This window comes from Seriola aureovittata, chromosome 20, assembly GCF_021018895.1.
Source record: "Seriola aureovittata isolate HTS-2021-v1 ecotype China chromosome 20, ASM2101889v1, whole genome shotgun sequence".
Classification (NCBI taxonomy): domain Eukaryota; kingdom Metazoa; phylum Chordata; class Actinopteri; order Carangiformes; family Carangidae; genus Seriola; species Seriola aureovittata.
The window spans coordinates 5,858,366-5,878,417 of record NC_079383.1 but is presented as its reverse complement, the minus strand read 5'-3'; the positions used below and the strand labels follow the sequence as shown (position 1 = coordinate 5,878,417).

The 20,052-nt window shown below is 38.3% G+C and overlaps 1 protein-coding gene across 1 annotated transcript in view; it reads left to right on the top strand.

Moving 5' to 3' along the window:
- Nucleotides 1-20,052, top strand: part of LOC130161647 (NACHT, LRR and PYD domains-containing protein 12-like) — a 47,115-nt gene that overhangs the window by 25,788 nt on the left and 1,275 nt on the right. Inside the window, exons 4-7 of the mRNA XM_056365054.1 lie at nt 9,258-9,431; nt 10,221-10,394; nt 11,631-11,804; nt 17,092-17,132. Of these exons, the coding sequence (XP_056221029.1) occupies nt 9,258-9,431; nt 10,221-10,394; nt 11,631-11,804; nt 17,092-17,132 (563 nt within the window). The remainder of the gene's footprint in view (nt 1-9,257; nt 9,432-10,220; nt 10,395-11,630; nt 11,805-17,091; nt 17,133-20,052) is intronic.

Genomic DNA, 20,052 nt, shown 5'->3' with positions numbered 1-20,052 from the left:
CAATGAAAAATAAATATTTCCAAAATATCTGCATAAATATTTATTTTACCTGGTTAATGGGACTTCTGCTCCTGAACCTCTGCGCACAGCGTCTGCAAATCAGGGCTGTAGGAAGTCACCTTCATCTTTACGCAGGATTTTAAGCTGTCGTCTGTGAGGCGTGAGCGGTGTTTATTTTTTATGTAGTTCATGGTGGAGAATAGCTGCTCACACACATATGTGGATCCGAAGATCGACAGGACTCCAAAGGCATATTTCTTCATGTTTATGTAGGTGTCGGGGATGGCATTCCATGTTTCAAACACGAGTTTGTCCGGTCTTGGAAGGTTCTCAATATCACTCCATTTGTGATTCTGAACAAGAGTGGCCTTCTGACGGGCAACATCTTCAAGGTCCTCTGTCAAGCGTTTGAATTTGGACACCCACATGTCTTTGTCAGCTATGTCAGCCAGCTCCAGCTCCAGATCAGGTTGACTTACACCTGCAAATGCAGTCACATTTAGCAGGGATGGATCGATGGTCAGGGGAGTGACGGGGAAGGACAATGTGTTTTTTTCCTCTCTGAACTCACGGAATCGTTTCCCAAACGATGTTTGCATTGTGGTGATTGCAGGCTGCAAATACTCTGAATTGATCACCTTGTGAGCTTGTTTGAACTCCGTTAAAGAGGGGAAGTGAGACAGTGTGCCTCTCTGTAAATCTCTGGCTAAAACTGTCAGTTTGCGCTCAAACGCTAACACCTCCTCCAGCATGTGTAGCGCTGTGCCTCCTCTCCCCTGAAGAGTTGTGTTCAGCGTGTTCAGGTTCGCTGTCATGTCCACCATGAAATGCAGCTTTTCCAGCCACTCTGGCTGTTCCAGCTCAGGAAAGGTGAGCCCTTTGCTGCTCATGAAAGTTTTTAACTCTCCCAGACATGCAGCAAAACGTTTCAGCACCTCTCCTCTGGAAAGCCACTGGACCCTGTTATGCAGCAGGAGATCAGAGTATGTGCTCTCCACCTCATCCAGCAACGAACGGAACTGGCGGTGATTTAAACCTTTTGCCATTATTTTATTGACAATCTGAATGACAACATTCATTACCTCTGTGCATTCTGGAGGAAAAGTTTGCGCGCACAATGCCTCTTGGTGCAGGATGCAGTGAAAAGTCAGCAGCTTTCTATCCAGTGACTTCTGCAGCAAGGCCACAAAGCCCCTGTGCGCTCCAGTCATACTCGGTGCCCCATCGGTAGCCACTGACACTAGGTGGGTTGTTTTTATTTCTTTGGCTCTTAAACAATCAAGCACAGCCTCACAGATATCCTCCCCCCGTGTCTGGCATTTTAGTGGTATCAGCTCAACCATTTCTTCCTGTGGTCCAGCAGAGTTCACATATCGGCAGAACAGCGCTATTTGTTCAATGTCACTTTTGTCTTTGGCCTCATCACAGGCGATTGAGTACGCTGCAGCTGAATTGATGTCTTTAATTTGCTGTTTTGTGATATTTTCTGCCATTTTTATGGTTCTGTCTTTCACAGTCTTCGCAGAGAGAGGCATCTCTCTGATTTTCTGCACAATTTCATGCTTGTTTTTAAAGTCCGCGAATAGGTGTTCTGAAATCTTAATGAATGACTCTTTCATATATTCTCCATCTGTGAACGGTTTCCCATGCCTGGCTATTTCCTGAGCGGCCACAAAACTTGCATATGTAGTTGAATTTGCAGACTTCACCCACTTCTTGAATTGATTTTTCGTCAGATCAGCCTTCCGCATCAGTTCCGAAACAGCTTTTTTTCTCTCTTCTCCCTCTGGATATTTTTCAGCAAAGGCTCTGTGTGTATTTTTGAAATGTCTTGCGACATTTGAACTCTTATTGTTAGCCAGTTTTTCTCCACAAATTAGGCATACTGGTAGGCCACTCTCGTCAGAGGTAAATGCAAATGAATCTGCCCAGGCATCATTAAATGTTCTATTTTCTTCAGATATTTTTCTTTTCTTACGTTTCTCCATACTTGGCCTACCTGGGATTGGAAGTCTCGACAAATGGACGGCGTTTTGGCGGGTATACCGGCTTCCGCGAGTGTGACGTTTATTTTGAGCGACGAAAAATAATAAAATATAATTTTATTTTAATATTTCAAGATCACAATAATCTTCCAATTTAGAACTTACATTTAAAAAAAAAGAACTAACACAAATAAAATACACTTCAATTAAATACTTATAATTTTATTTTCCCAAGCCACTCGGAGCCGCAGTATAAGGATGAAAGAGCCGCATGCGGCTCCGGAGCCGCGGGTTGCCGACCCCTGTTCTAGAAGTATCTCAATAAGCAGAGGGAAGTTAAGGAAGTTTGTAATAGACGAAGAGGAAATTCCAATAATTAGGGAAAAATCAGTAAAGAGTCTAGGTAGGTGGTACAAGGCAGACTTGAATGACGGAGAACATGTAGTGCAGTTTCGGAAGGATGTTGCTGAGGGACTGGATAGAATAGATAAATCAGGGCTTCCAGGAAAGTTGAAGCTGTGGTGTCTGCAGTTTGGGTTATTTCCCAGGCTGATGTGGCCACTGTCTGTATATGAGATTCCAATATCCACTGCAGAAAAAATGGAAAGATTAGTTAGCTTTTACATTAGGAAGTGGCTAGGTGTTCCTAGATGTTTAAGCACGGTGGCACTGTATGGGAAAGGCATACTTCAGCTCCCAGTAACTAGTCAAGTGGAGGAGTTTAAATGTACCAAGGTTAGGACAGAGCTCCTGTTATCTGGGAGTAAAGATGCGGTAGTTAGTAAGGTGGTTCCAAACCCAATCAAGGGGAGAAAGTGGAATCCAAGAATCGCAGTGCAGGAGGCAGAAGCAACGCTCAGGCATACAGAGATTGTGGGTAATGTCCAAATAGGCAGGGGAGGCTTGGGGCTTGGCCCAAGCAAACCGGTGTGGAGTAGATCAGGTCCCAAGGAGAAGAGAAAGCTAGCCGAGGAGCAGGTTCGTAGACAGGAGGAAATATTAAGGGGTGCAAAGGCAGTGGCCCAGGTTAAGCAGGGACAGTGGGTGAATTGGGAAGGTGTAGACAAGAAAAAGCTTAGCTGGAAAGAACTCTGGAGTATGGAGGAAAGTAGTATTAGATTCTTGATAGGGGCAACTTATGATGTACTGCCAACTCCCCAGAACTTAAAACTCTGGGTAAATGGAGACCCACTATGTTCATTGTGTTCAGGTACTGCAACTTTAAAGCACATTCTGTCAGGGTGTAAGGTTTGTCTTTCGCAAGGCAGGTATACGTGGCGACATAACCAGGTTTTAAAAAGCTTAGCTGCAGGAATTGAAGAGTTACTGAGGTAGGCAAATTTAGGAGGACCTAAAACAAAGAAAGTTGCAATCAAGTTTGTTCAAGAGGGAGAGAAAGTTGGTAAGACAACAAGAAGGCAAGGCAGCTTAGAAGGTGCTTGTGATTGGGAAATGCAGGTAGATTTAGGAGGAAAGCTTGTTGTTCCCCAGGAAATAGCCAGTACAAAGCTAAGGCCTGATATAGTCTTGTGGTCTAGGAGTAGAATGAAAGTATATTTCATAGAGCTGACTGTTCCGTGGGAGGCCTTAGTTGAAGAAGCATATGAAAGGAAAAAGCTCAGGTATGCAGAGTTAGGGGCAGAAGCAGAGCAGCGAGGATGGAAAGTTAGGATTTGTCCAGTGGAAGTAGGATGTAGAGGATTTGTAGCAAGGTCTGTTGTCTCTTTGGTAAAGGAGTTAGGAGCAAGTGGACAGAGTGTGAGGAAAATTGTAAAGGACATGTCAGATGAGGCAGCAAGATCCAGTCAGTGGATTTGGATGAGAAGAAGTAATGGTAGCTGGGGGCCCAGCAGGGGGAGCACTTAGGATAGACAGACTCTTAGGAGAAGCAAGGAAGAAATCCAAGAAGAGGAAGTGTTTTTAAGTGGGGGGTGTGGCCTGTGTAAGCCTCTTTGAGACCATGCGGTTAGTCCAGGTGAGGTGGCCTGTGTTGTTTGCTTGTATTGAATTGGTTTATAGTGTGTCTGTGGCTGTTTAGGTGAGTTTGTTTGTTTTAGGTGAGTTGCATGGTGTGGTGTTGGAGAGTGGGGGGGTGGGTAGAGCACAGCCTAATCTGGCGGGGGAGAGTTTAGCTCAAAAAGGCTGCATCTCTCCTTGACTCTACCTCCCTCATTCAAAATGGCCGCCACTTTCTCCAACTGTTTAGGGGAGTTTGTTTGCTGAATCTGCAAATGTGTTTTGTCAGAGTTGATGATGGTGTTGTTTGTGGTAGCATAGGCAAGATAAAGAAAATATTCGTGGTGTGAGGAGCAGTGATGGCTGGCATTAGGGTAGTGACCCTGGGACGCCAGTGATCACTGTCTAGCCTCCTGGAGGTGTCGTGGGACCAACTAGACGAAACACTGGTGAAAGGAGGTTCCCACCTGATGACCCCAAAGACATGTTAGTTATCACTGCTCATTAGTCTGTATAGCTAAATTAATAGTTATCATAGGACATATTAAGCTTAGGGAGCTATTCACTGAGTCTGGTCCATTTTCTGTAGCACAAGTTTCTTGTGTTTATCTTAAATAAAAAAGCTTGCTAATAAAAATTCCCCAAAATTATATAAATGCACATTTTTCCAATGTAAGTATATTAACAACAGGAAACCTTTGATATATGAAGTGCTTTTCACATTAAACAATGTATATAGTATATTGTTTCAATAATAATAGTTTCTTGTTATAATGTGAAAAACATCTTGTTATAACAATGAACTTTTCATGTTATATATTGATCCCGTTTTTTCTGGCATGGCAGCAACAGCTTTCAAAAAATAGAAAAAAACTAAATAAAAAAACATGATATTTCAAAATAAAACAGTCTGTATCTCCCATAGAAATAACTACCATAATACGAAATCAGTCTTTGGTTTTTTTTCTACTTTATGGCTGCACTCAAGTTCCCACCACCACCACCGATGGGGAAAACTGTCCATCTTGGCTCTCAAGAATGAACATGATGAACATGGTGGAAACTATATTAACCAGTGATCCATGAGCGATGAGAAGATGGTGATGATGGAGATGTGAGTCCAGAAGACAGTGGGCAACTTAAGCAGCACAGTCAAGTCCGGAATAAATCCTCAACCAAACGAACCCAGCCTGCACAAGAAGTGCAGAGCAACCACTTTGATGTCCATATTATTCACTCATTCTCTTTAACACTATAATTGAGCACAATATTCACAGTTTTACATTTCAATCAGGAGAGACTAAAAAGAGGAACAAAAGAGTATGAGAAATATTTAAGTGAATTTTAATGTGAACAGAAGTTTGGTAGTGTGGTGGAGGGTGAAGGGATGTCAATATCAATACCTCTATTGGATTTGTTAATAATTTTGACCATTTCTGGACCTGAAGGGACCTGTACTAAAGAGATAACCTTTATCTAAACTACAGAGGCCCCAGACTGCTTACCAAAAACACCAACAAACATTCTATTTGCAGACCTTGTCATATACTGGCAGGATAGCTTGCACCAGTAATATACCCCACTCCAATGATTCACAGACTGCTTCCCTATCCCATCCCATCACACCAATTGAAGCTGTTGAAAATTATGCAATCCTATTACACAAAAAAACGTACAAAGGTCAGCCAACTATCAAAATATGACCGAGATTAATTTGTTTTTCTCACAGTCTGCACTGTCCAACATCGGCTTAAATGAGACACTTTTAAAACCGGCTTCATCAAGTGTGAGATCCTTGACTGGAAAGATTGTGCTGGCTAGCGACCTTATTACAGATCATAAACTGGACTTATTATTTTTAACTGAAACTTGGCTGGACTCAAGTGGTACTTTTACAGTTACTGAAGCATCACCGCTTAATTTTAACATTCTAAATTTTTTTCAATCTGACGGGAGAGGTGGAGGGTTAGCAGCACTTTTTTCTAATATGTTTTTATGCAGACAGCTCAGCTTTTGGCTAGTTCACCTCATTTGAGTACCTTGTACTTATTTATTATAGTGTATCGATCCCCAAAACCATCTAGCACTTTTATTGAAGAATTTAATGACTTATAATTTGTATTACTACTCTAGAGAGCTAAACAACCAAACTGCTAGAGGCCTACGGTTTCTCTCAGCACATAACTGGAAACATTAGATCTAGTTATGTCCAAAGGAGTCAATGCATTTTCTGTCTCAGCACTTGATGTTGCCTTATCAGACCATTACAGCGTTTTCTTTGAAATGAGTCTTAATCTCGTTAGGGTCAAAACCAAAACTATCCGGAAACGGCAATACCTGCTAATTATACTTATTGTTATTTTTGCAACCAAATTCAGTAATGCTGTAACACCTTATATGACATCCTGCATTGAAATGTTAACTGCCTTTAATCTCAGAACTCAATTAGTCTTAGATGGCATTGCTCCCATCAAAATTAAAGTGTTCTCTGAAAAGAATAAAAGCCCTTGGCTAATAGATGAATTGATAAGTTGGATGACACGGGACTGCAGAAGAGCTGAGCATAAATGGCGTAAAACCAAGCTTTTAGATAATCTCAAAATCTATAAAAATCTATTAATTACTTTCCCTTTTCCACTATAGACAAACTGTTAAATAATTCCAAAACTTCAATTCTAGGTGATTTTATTTGTACTGATAAGTGCAAGGACTTTGCAACATTCTTTCAAAACAAGATGATGACTATCAGGTCAAATATTCCCATAATCACTCACGCTCCTCCTACCCTGCCTCTGTCTCATTCACTAGTATTTTAACAAATTTTGCACCAGCCAGTGCTGATGATCTTGGAACAGTGATTCAGAGTCTGTTATCAGTAATTACAGACCTATGTTTAACCTCCTGTTCCTGAGCAAAATTAATTGAAAAAGTTATCTAAAGGCATTTATCTACTCGCCAAGCAATGATTCAAGTACAGGACCTCTACCAACCATAGTGCTCAAACAGCCTTGGTCGAAGTAACTAATGAAATTCTGACAGTTTCCATTTTAGTACTATTGGATCTAAGTGCGGCATTCAACACTATTGATCATGATATTTCAATGCAGAAGCTTGAGAGGTAGATGGCCTGTCTGGATCAGCACTTGACTGGTATTTATCGTATCTTAAAAGATGTGATTTTAGTGTTCATCTTGGGTATTTTAGCTCGAAAAAACGTTTTATCAAATGTGGTGTTTCCCAGGGGTCCATTTTAGGCCCACTATTGTTTAATTAGGGCCCAAGCACCGAATGTGCCAGGGCCCGCACACACCTCAAGAACACCAAAAATCGCAAAGTTCAATAGTGATTGGGCACAGGTGTGGCCAGCAGGCTCCATAGCGCCCCCAAAAGTAGGGCCATGTCAGTACAAAGGTGCTCAGACATTTATGAAATTCTGTGGGATGATTGGACACATTATAAAGGATTTAATGCATATTTTTCAAAAAATTTTCACCGGACAGGAAGTGGACTTTTTTGGTTTTCCTGCAGTGATTTTCATTATATAGATTTTTGACGCCTTTAGGATGTTTCGAAAACTGACGAAACTTTGCAGACATGTTTATAATAATGAGCATTTTTTTTTTGTATCAGAATTGTGCAAAAGCATGGCATGTAAGTTCTAAGGACAATAGCAAAATACAAAACTAGAGAAGAATCGGTCAGGAAGGATAAGGAGAGTCTGTGGCCACCACATGCAAAACCATTCCTTTTTTGGGGGTTGTCTTGCTTTTGCCTCTCCATTGCACCCGTTGTCAGTTTCATTTGCACCAAAGCAGCTGAAATTGAATCACAATCACTTGTGCTTCCTAAATGGACAGATTCATGTCCCTCAAGATTTAATGACTTGGTGTTTTACTGTGATGATTAAGTGTTCCCTTAATTTTGTTGAGCAGAGTACAGTTCATATCCAATCTGTAGACCTAATATATATTTAAATTCTGACAAAATTTAATATGAAGCATATTGCCTCGCTGCCCCTATGTTTTAACTGTATATATTTATTTGTATTGAAATGTAGTGGTATATTTGTACACATACAGTTGTGGTCAAAAGTTTACATACACTTGTAAAGAACATAATGTCATGGCTCTCTTGAGTTTCCAGTTATTTCTACAAGTCTGATTTTTCTCTGATAGAGTGATTGGAACAGATACTTCTTTGTCACAAAAAACATTCATGAAGTTTGGTTCTTTTATGACTTTATTATGGGTTAACAGAAAAAGTGTCAAAATCTGCTGGGTCAAAAATATACATACAGCAACATGAATTAGCATTTTTGGTGACTTAGAAAGTTGTGTCAATGAAATGAGCTTCATAGCATGGCCTCTTAACTTCTTGAAGTGAAAATGGCCAAGGGACATGTAACCAAATAATAGCACTGCTGTATGTATATTTTTGACCCAGCAGATATGATCACTTTTTCTGTTAACCCATAATAAAGTCATAAAAGAACCAAACTTCATGAATATTTTTTGTGACAAAGAAGTATCTGTTCCAGTCACTCTATCAGAGAAAAATCAGACTTGTAGAAATAACGGGAAACTCAAGAGAGCCATGGCATTATGTTCTTTACAAGTGTATGTAAACTTTTGACCACGACTGTAAGAAGCCCACAGAGGCAGCACTGTTGGTGAACTGTCCAGTACACAAATCCACACAAATCACATACCGATGCATCCTTGATAAACCTGGCGGATATTTGATCTGTACTTGGGTAGATGTGGACTTTGAATTGGAACAGTACTTGGGCTGTAACTGATGATGTTACAGCCCAAGTACAAAACCCCCTGAGTGATGCCTATTATTACTTATGAGTTTAACTTTTCATTTAAAAAGAACTTCTTGCATAGTTGTGTCCTCCTAATATTTTGCTAGTCTGAAAAAAACTCACAGAGGTTTCTCTTGTTGGTGTAGAAAAGAACATCAGCAGGAAATCAGAAACAGAGGACAGTAATATAAATATATAATAATATCAAGATGTGCACATCATAATTTTGTGGCGGCAGACTGGGATCAGATCACACTGACAGACTGTGGACGTTATGAGAGACTGACTGTAACCACATTTTCTCCCTCTTCATCTGCAATATTAAAGCAACAAAGATGAAAACTCTGTAGGCATGAGACTGTGAGTGACAAAAAGTACTGTTTCACATCAAACACAGTGAGATAAGATTAGCTGAACCAGTTATGTGAAGAGAAAATATTAATTAAATGCTTGAAGTAAATATTGTGTTCTTCAATAATAACATTTTTGTAATAAATGTGTCATGACAGACGTTCTAGAAGTATACTCTCAAAGACTCACAATGGAGCCGTGGCCTCAGCTCCGAAGTCCAAACCTTCCCATCCGAGAGACCTGGACCTGAGTTACAAGAAGCTACAGGAATCAGACATGAAGGAGCTGTGTGGTTTTCTGGAGAGTCCTGACTCTAGACTGGACACTCTGAGGTCAGACAACATTTTTTAGTTCTGTGTTGAGGTATGACTTGAAAGTCAATCAATTTAATATCAATAAACTGAATAAAACAATTAAAAGACAATGATACATAAAATTGATGACAGAGAATAGACCATTTGAAAACATGAATGCAACAAAATTTAAATTAAAAATGTATTAAATAAAATAAGTAATAGCCATAAAACATTTTAAAGCCAGACTAAAGAGAACCTCAGACTGTTCCAACAGCACGGATCAAAACTAACAACTAAAAGACTCACAGTCCCAGAGGTCCATGGTTCTCTAAATTAAATTAACAATTAACACTAACAGATAATAACAAATATATACTATATTCAGTAAGTAGACCTTGTGCAAAGCTATGTGGTATTTTTAGTAACTGCATTATTAAAACTCAGCATGCTCATTAGATATTTAATTTTCATTAGTTCTGAAATGTTGAATCAACAAAAAATGAATCATCTACAATCCTGACAATTGATAAATTCAGTGATTTACTACAGAACAATGTCAAACAGTTTTTAGTTTCTCCTCAGGATCTGCTTTTATTTATCACAATAAAAGACAGAATAATCAATAATCAAATTTTTTTTATTGCTGCTGTAATATTGATATGATTTTGTCTTGTCTTTGGTTTGTTTTGTGTATATACTGTATATGTTTTCATGCTGGGGCAGCAGTATAAAATGTGTAGGTATTTAATTTGTGTGCGTTGCTCTCCTGAGAAAATAAATAAAAAAGTTAATCATGTTCATCTATATGATTTATTCTTCATTCAGATTGATGAACTGCAGTTTGTCAGAGATAAGCTGTGCTTCTCTGGCCTCAGCTCTGAAGTCCAACCCTTCCCATCTGAGAGAACTGGACCTGAGGGGAAACAACATGCAGGATTCAGGAGTGAACGAGCTGTGTGGCTTTCTGGAGAGTCCAGACTGCGGACTGGAGACTCTGAGGTCAGTTCACTGTCTGTTACAGTTACTGTAGATCTTATAGATTTAAATTTAAAGTTGAACCCAATGTATACACATACATTGGGTTCAACAATTTAATTCATAAATTCATTCATAAAGATTTTTATTCATATTTTTCATTTTCCTTTTTCTAAATTTAAAGTATAGTAGTTACAAAAGACTTCTTAAAGAAACTGTAGAAAATGTTCACTGTTAGTTGTTAAAGTAGCCTAAATGTCAGACGACATGCAATCTGAATGGCAAAAATCAAGATACATCCAAGTAGTGGCGCCAAGAGAAGGACTGCTGAGAGAATCTCATATTGTTACCTGAACTGCCTTGACCCTGCTATACTTATTTAAATAAACTTGGGAAGCCAGAAGATCTCACACACACACACACACAGGCACGCACTCACACACGCACGTGCACACATGCACACACACACACACACACACACACACACACACACACACACAAACACACCTTGAAAACACTGGCATTCAGCTGCTATGTCCACGCCTGTCTTTGGTCACAAGTCCAAATTCTATCCCGTGCTGCATGCCATCCACTCTGCTTAAAACACATCTGAGGAATTCAAAGTACTGCGTCATCATCACTCATGAGTAAAAACTACCTAGAAACATATCCAATAAGGACAATTATTAAAAAAGATAAATTTTACTGACTTAATCAAAATTGATTGCATAGAGTTCCAATATGACACGGAGAAGCTCTGTGTTGAATGGTTTTGAAAGGTTTTTTAGGCATCAAAATACTAATGTTTTCTATTGTTCCACATTAAGGAGTTAAAGCACATTTCTCCCCACTTTTCCTTTTAGAGAGGTTTATGGGCGCCAGTGAAAAAAAAACAACTAAAAAGCTACTCAGCTCCCATAATATTTTACAATTGTTCTTGTATTAAGTATATCCTAGTGATGGTTATCAAATATGACTTTTTCAAATTAGAAAATACCACATTAGAGCTGAAGTTGTTTTGATTGGGTTTTACTCACAGGCAAAACGAACACATTTTCAGAAACTAGAAGATGTTATCTTTCAAATGATCTCTCATGAATGCATTTTGGCCTCGCAATTCTTCTGTTATAAGCTTATTGCATTTACATATGCAAATATATGTGAATTAAGTTAAAAAGAGGTTGTCTTTATATAATTCAATCTGTGTTATCTAAGTGTATGTGTTTACATCCACTCATGCCTGTTTTATTCATTATTCAGATTGAAGAACTGTAGTTTGTCAAAGATCAGCTGTGCTTCTCTGGCCTCAGCTCTGAAGTCCAACCCCTCCCATCTGAGAGAGCTTGACCTGAGGGGAAACAAGCTGCAGGATTCAGTTCTGAAGGAGCTGTGTGATCTTGTGGAGAGTCCAGACTGTAGACTGGAGACTCTGAGGTCAGTAGACAGTTGGAGTCAGTCCAAATAAATAAAGACTGAAGGAGGGGGTTCATTTTCTGGGATAAAACCCCAAATTTTCACAATTAGATTTATGAATTTACAAGAAATAAATGTGAATGTTCCCTTAGATTAAAGTGGTAAAGTGGTGCTTTTCTTTGCAAGGTAGGATCAACCTTATCACACCAGACACTTGCTGTGTATTAAGCCTGCAGTGGATGACCTTATATTAATTATACTTTGCAATCAGATTTAGCAATAAGGAAATACTTTTAAACAATGAATTTAAACCATTTTCTCAAACCTGTATACTGTATACACAGCCAATAAAAGATGCTTTGTTTTTCAAAATAAGTTGATAGCAGGTTATCATGAACATCCAAGGCAAAACAGTGTCAACAGATTGATTGGGCAGGCTATAGGCTGTTTTTTTGTATCACAAAATAGCTTGCCTCATCCTCAGCCATAGAGAAATTGGTTCAAGGTGAATGTTGACTCTGGGTGCTCTCTAATGCATCCTAATTCTGTCAGGCGGCCTGTACTACGAAGCAGGATTTGAGGTTTTTGAGGTAATTTCAGTTTTAACACTTGTCTTTCATTCCTACGATGGTGGTTCACATGTTACCGGGGTAAATCACCATGGTGATTTAAGCTGAACTCCGAACCTGCTCCGGCAACAGCCAAACACATTCCTTTCCTGACGGGGACAAAAGAGTTTACAATAAAGTGATCAATAATAACAAGCAGTAGATATAAAATATAAATCAGTGGAATAATTTACTGTTTGAGGCTTTCCATGTGTTCACTCTGGTTTTAAAACAAAGCTTCTAAAAAAATGCAAAGAGAGTTTATCACGCTAAATAAATATATAATTGTCAGGCCGAGACTCAAAGCAGGACTCAGATGCAGAGATTTTGAATAACAAAAAGGCTTTTATTGAATTCACCGGAGACCTCAGACAGAGTGACAAACAAATGGCTATAAAAACTAGACACTGGAGGAGGAAAAAAACTGTACTCAAAAGAAACAAATCGATAAACACAAAACGCTCCGAATGGAGGAAAAAACGAAGGACTATGAATCTAAACTATGGAAAGAATTAACAAACAAAAAATCACTCTTAAAGAGGAAAAACCAAAGGACTAGGAATCTAAACTATGGAAAGAATTAACAAACAAAAAAATCACTCGTTAACGAGGAAAAACAAAGTGCTATGAACTTTACCTATGGAAAAATTTACAAACAAAAAATCACTCTTCTCGAGGTACAAACGGCTTACTTTGGCGACTACTATGGCTGTGGACATGGACAAAGGCTCTGGTGCAGGACAAGGACGATGACACTCTGGCACAAGACAAGGGGAACACTATGGAAGTATTTCTGTGCCATCTGAGTTTGAATATGAATTTCTAAGATTTAATTTTTTCAGTATCAAAATCAGACTTTGAATTTTAAAAACCATCAAATTTCTAGCACTGAATTTTTTTTTGCCTCTGAATTTTTTTCAATGTTGAAATAAATTCAGTCTAAAAAAATTCAACATCTCAAAAAATTCAACATCTCAAAAAATTCAACCTCAAAAAATTCAACATCTCAAAAAATTCAGTCTAAAAAAATTCAAAATCTCAAAAAATTCAACATCTCAAAAAATTCAGTCTCAAAAAATTCAGTCTCAAAAAATTCAACCTCAAAAAATTCAACCTCAAAAAATTCAACCTCAAAAGAACCAGACTCAACATCCGGGTCACCAGGGAGAAGCAATCGATCCCTGTCTCAATTAAGCCAACGTCCAGCCAATCATCTTACGGTCATCTGACACCCACCCAAGTAGGACAGACCGGTCCAGCCATGGCCACGAACGCAGGTGATGGTGCTTCGGTGAGTCTGTTTACTTTATTTGTTTTAATGAGGTGGCGTTCGTGAAAACTGCGTTAGTAGTAACTGTTAAGGATTCTCATTCAAACTCCACTTCAGTACAGCTTCCATCATTGCTTTATTTTCCATAACGACCGCTGGAACACACAAAGGAAAAGTTGTATATCCGGTAATCATGGTACCGAAAATGCAGGTACCGACGTATTTTTTGCATCTCGACATCAACTTGGTACCGAAGTATCGGTTCTCGTGACAACCCCTAGCTGTATGAAAACAATAACTAATGAGACAAAATAGACGCGCGAATGGAAACATATAATTCTGGGCCACAGTGGTCTATAACAGTTGTTTAAGGAGCGCAGTCCGAGGAATAAATACTCAGAAATGATCTGTTTCATTTTAATAAGGAGTATGGAAAAATATGGGAAATGGGATCGTTCAGTCAAAGAGGAGCTGATGAATGCAGCTTCTGGTAAGCAGGCTGGGCTAAATACAGGTAAAGCAAGGAGGGTAGGCCAGCTAACGGGAGGACTGGTGGGTATAGACTGGTTTGTTGCTTGTAGCCGTTTGTCAACAGCTGCCATTACTAACTTAGAGCAACCACGATATGCTGTCACCCACTGTTTCCCACAGAAAAAAATAAAATAAAAAATAAACAGCGTTTCAACATCTACCATCTCTGCCAGTCAGCCCCTGCACCTGCCGTCTCTAATTGTACAGTGTTAAAATTACCCCCTCCCCGTCTTCTAAAATCCTGAGGGAAACACTGTCACCAGTTAACACTATCACGGTTTAATAGCCTACTTACAGTTAGCTAGTTACTAACGCAGTTTTCACGAACGCCACCTCATTAAAACAAATTAAGTAAACAGACTGACCGAAGCACCATCACCTGCGTTCGTGGCCATGGCTGGACCGGTCTGTCCTACTCGGGTGGGTGTCAGATGACCGTAAGATGATTGGCTGGACGTTGGCTTAATTGAGACAGGGATCGATTGCTTCTCCCTGGTGACCCGGATGTTGAGTCTGGTTCTTTTGAGGTTGAATTTTTTGAGACTGAATTTTTTGAGACTGAATTTTTTGAGACTGAATTTTTTGAGATGTTGAATTTTTTGAGATGTTGAATTTTTTTAGACTGAATTTTTTGAGATGTTGAATTTTTTGAGGTTGAATTTTTTGAGATGTTGAATTTTTTGAGGTTGAATTTTTTGAGATGTTGAATTTTTTTAGACTGAATTTTCTGAGGTTGAATTTTTTTAGACTGAATTTATTTCAACATTGAAAAAATTCAGAGGCAAAAAAAAATTCAGTGCTAGAAATTTGATGGTTTTTAAAATTCAAAGTCTGATTTTGATACTGAAAAAATTCAATCTTAGAAATTCATATTCAAACTCAGATGGCACAGAAATACTTCCATAGAACACAGACTATTTAAACACATGGAGGGAAATAGGGGACAGGTTGAAACACTTAGGGCAATCAGACTGAGACACATGAGGAAGGGCAAGTGACCTGAAACGAGAGGAGAATTACTTTTCAAAATAAAACAGGAAATGACAGGACAAAACAAACCCAAGACAAGACAACCTCACCACGGTGTGACAATAATAACTATTAAAGCTGCATTTTAATTGAACAAATATCATTTAATCCAACAGGATTTCTGACAGTGTTGATGCTTTTACTCATTTCTTCATCAATGCAACTCAGAATAATATGAGGAGACTCTGTGACCACAACTCGAAATAAAAAAACTAAACCTCTGAAGTCTTTGATTAGAACAATTAGCCACATACTTTTAATTATTTCTATGATTATAAATTAACATTTCAGTCTGACTCAACAGACATAAACTACTTCTCTCCTCTTTTCTTTCTCTCCCCTCTACAGCAGAAACAGTCTGACATTAAATTTAACTGTTTTATCTGCATCATATGTTCATAACAGTTTGTTCATCATCAGACTGAAGAGCGAAGATAATCAAACGTAATGATAATTCATGCACTTATTTACAATATGTCTTTAGTCTGACTTTAATCTAAATTATATTTAGACATGGAAATACAATTTTTTTATTCCAGTCATCTGATCATATTGTTTAAATTTCACCCTGTTGATAATCACTTTTGGATGTTGCTATAACTATTACTTCTATTTCTTCTCATATCATATGAAGTACCTTATTCATGGTTCTAACGATGTTGCATATAACCCACGTCTTTCACATGAACCCACTTGTAACCGGATAGTTGAACCCAGGGTTAACTGAATTAGTTGACAGCCAGCTTCGTAGTACAGGTTATCCAGGACAGCCATTGTTAGGTTCAGTTAACCCAGATAACTAAAAGCTATCCTGGGTATGCTGAACTTGCTTCGTAGTACAGGCCTCAGGTGGCAAGTCTAGAGTCTGTTGGGGCGCTAGGCAAAAGATTGGCAGGGGGCCCCTCCAATCAGTGCTCTTCACCAGTATGTACCAAATCTGACACCGATGATTTTTAGAAAATCAAAACTTTTTTTTATATAAATATTTTTAAAAAACACAAAAAACTTTGTAATTTTAAAAATAGATTATGAAGATAAATAAAATCCTAAATAAGCAACTAAAACAATGTCACATTATAAATAACCTACATTATAAGGACAGTGCTCATCAACCCATAGAGACCCTTTAGAGAGGTTTCCTAAAGTTGGCACCATAGTGATTTTCTCGCTAGATTTGATGACTTTTAAAACCATTAAGCTCCTTTGTTTTCATAAAAGCAGTAATGTATTAAACAGCTTTTTGGACAGACCTTAACTCTCTCAGTAAAGAAGCTATGATGTGACTCTCTGGACTGACAGTGTTCAGTCCAGATAATAACAGTCTGTCTCATGAATCTACATGAACGTCAATCAGCTTAGTTTGTGTTTAACTCTGGCTTTTCAGTCTAACAGACACCGGTTCACTTTGTTGTGTGGTAGACATAATCTATGTTGCGCGGCTAACCTGCTCTGAAGAAGGATCAATTCAAGGTATCAAATCAGACTTTATGAACAGCCAATCAGTTCTCTGGAAGAACACCGTCATCACTGAGTCAAGATCCCAACATGGAAAGAATACTGCATTCACATTAAGTAATGAAGAGAACGTTTTGTCTCTCACTGACAAAGACAATCTGACTGATGGTCTTTGAAATGGACAGGTTTATATACAGAGGGCACTGTACCCTGTGAGACTGCAAAGCTCCAATTGATCCCAAAGTTCAGTGCCTAACCTACTGATCAGGCTACAACCAACCAACCTACAGGATCCGTTAATATTCAGATGGGTGATACATATACATCATTATTGGGTTTAATAAAACAAGCTCAAACAAAACTTGATTATCTTCCACTCACTTTGTAACTGTTGTGGTTGTGTTTGTTCCTACAGACTCGACGACAGGGTGATTAAAGCTTCAAGTGACAAAACCTGTAAGTACTGACAAAATGTCTCCTACTGCTAAACAGATGCGATAGGAGAGGTCAATAAAGCAGATTTATAAAACAGACTTCTCCTCAACCTAAGAATAAAAATGAGAAATGCATCCAATATATTATTGACCAATAACCTAGGTAATATATACATCAAAACGTGCGTCTTGATCCCGAAAGAGGTGCTATGACTTTTGGTGTTAAAATTCCAATTTTTCACAAAGTTATTCTCAAAAAACTGGGAATAAATAATGCATTAGGAATGCATTGGAATTTTCTTTAGAAACCCACAAAATTTCACCTTTTTTCTACAAAATTTCACCTTTTTTCTGAGTCACCCAGCTCTCTCATACCTGCACGTAGAAATGTGATTCAAACTATAAAACGGAGGAAAACTTCTGCTCTCTCAAAAAGACGGAACTGTTTTTACATAACATGTAAACTTTTCAAACTATGAGCACTCAAAGGAGGAGTGCAAATCACTCTTTCTTCAAAGTTAGAGTGAAAGCGTCAGTTGGCTAGAGTGCGTGAAGCAGTAAAAAATAACCTTTATTTTTATTTTTAACTCGAGCTCATGGCCAAACCGTAAAAAGGAGACAAATAATTCTTTCTGAAAATGTAGACATAGTTGTTGGGATTCATAAAATGTAACTTTGACAGGCAGGGTCTGCACAAAATTTAAACGGGGGTGCCGAGTCCGGCAGCAATACCTGTCTCACTCTCATTGACACCTAATGTAATTGTCTTTTTTTTTCAAAAGAATCTCACTCTGTCTTCGCACTGAGCTTCCTCACTCATTTTGAGGAATATCTGAATAAAATAGAGACTGTAAGAAACTTCTTGCTTCAGTGTCTGTCACGGTCTTTTCTCTTTTTGAAAAGAAGTAACGGTTTTCTCATAATTAGGAGTTGTTTGAAGCCATGTAGAAGCCAAATTCTGGGCAGATTTTCACATTGCCATGGCAACGGCAGCTCCTGACCTGTGTGCGTGCGTGCGCCTAGCAACTAGATAACCAACTCTCCAAGCTCCGCTAGCTTTACATTAGCCGCATGTTAGGTCTTAAATTACATTTAGTTAGCTCTTAAATATGTAAGTCCATTTACTGCTTCCTTCGTTGCTTTTTTTTTGTTTTGTTAAATGAGTGAATGAAGTTGTGACGGTCTCCGCTGAGACAGAGGAGAGGAGAAGCTACTAGCCCTCTCTCGCTGTCACTTCTAGTCGCGTTGCTCTCCTCCCCAGTAATGTTAAATTTAGCACAGAAAAAAACATAATAGTGGTAATTTAAATAGCGGTTCATGGGATTTATTAACCCTCAGGGGTCCCTCTGTCCTTTTTTGGACATTGTCTTCACTTTTCTTTTTTGATTTGCTGATCATTGTGGCTGTGTTACAGCTGAAGGTATGGATTTCTGCAAGAAAGTGTCTTTTTTGACATATTTTTAAAATCTAATGTCAGTTACTGTTACAGGTCTATTATACACTGGTAACACATTTTGTACCCTCTGGGGTTCCTCACGTCTAAAAAAGGACACACAAAGTAAATGCTATAAAATCATCATATATCTATATTTTTTTCTGCTTTTTTTGCATACATCTCTCAAACCACTTCAGTTCTGCTCAAACCTATCAAATGTTTATTAGTTTTCAGGATTTTAACCCTTTAAATGCCAGTTTGAAGACATGTTGCCTCTTGTTTTATTAAAAAAAACAACACAGAATATGAGATATTTCCCACATAATACATGATGGAGGGATGTGACATTGTTTTATATCAGAGTCTTTTATATCAAGACATTTCTCAAAACCAGAATATGATCAGGGTGACTTTTGAACACTGGAAATAAATCATGTACTCATCCCGGCAGTAGCCCCCGTGGCACTCAAAATTTCCCTGGAATTTTTTAGTTATTGTTATTGTTCCAATAATGAAATTTCAGCCAAAAATTTTGTCTGACAAAGTTGGGCATGGCTGCGAAGGGGACAGCATCAAAATCCAGTTCTGCGTCTCTGGCTTTGCTCTTTACACACACTCAGCACAGAAAATTAAATTTTGTGTGAGTCAATGATGACCGTGGTCGTTAACCACACCTGCAACAAAAACTGCTAGTAAGGGAAAGCAGTCTATCAAATGGCAGTAAGTCTCTTCATAGAAGAAGCACAGAAGTCCAACACTATGTGAAGTTATTCTACTGGTTATTTAGTACATTCATGTCAGTTAGAAGACGTCAATTGGTTATTAATTAGTCAGTGTGTTAAAAAATAAATATGGTCATTAAAAACACGTTTTCAATAAATTAATGTATTCTTCATTCTAGGGATGATGACAGTTTTTCTAAACATTTACATGAAATAATCTAAAAATATATATGTATTGTTCTCGTCACATTTTTTGCAATAATCACGTACAAAAGAGAAAAAGAGAGACAGTAAATATTCACAAGTCGACACCCTCTTAAAATAATGGCCTAAGTCATTTTTTCAGGTTTTTCAGGAAACACAAAAAACTCAACAAAAGAGTCACACTTTTGACATAGGCCATTATACAACCGGGGGTAGAATTGCATGTTCCCCTCAACTGAGGATTCAGGCGATTTTACCAGAGGTGGCCAGCATCATGAGGGGGTGATTTAGGCAAAAAAAACATTTTTGTCAAAACATGACTTAGGCCATTATTTTAGGAAGGTGACGAAGTGATACATAGTGTTTAGCAGCTTTGAGATAACAGACTTTATTCTCTTTTCATTAAAGTTTGAGAACATTCAATAAACTTTGATTAAAAAGATCAAAACCTGTGTTAGGTCCAACAATGAGTCAACTCTGCTGGATGAGATTATAATCCATCAACTACTATATACATCAAGATACATATATATATATATATATATATATATAAAATTCATCTCATCAAGACCATGGAAAGA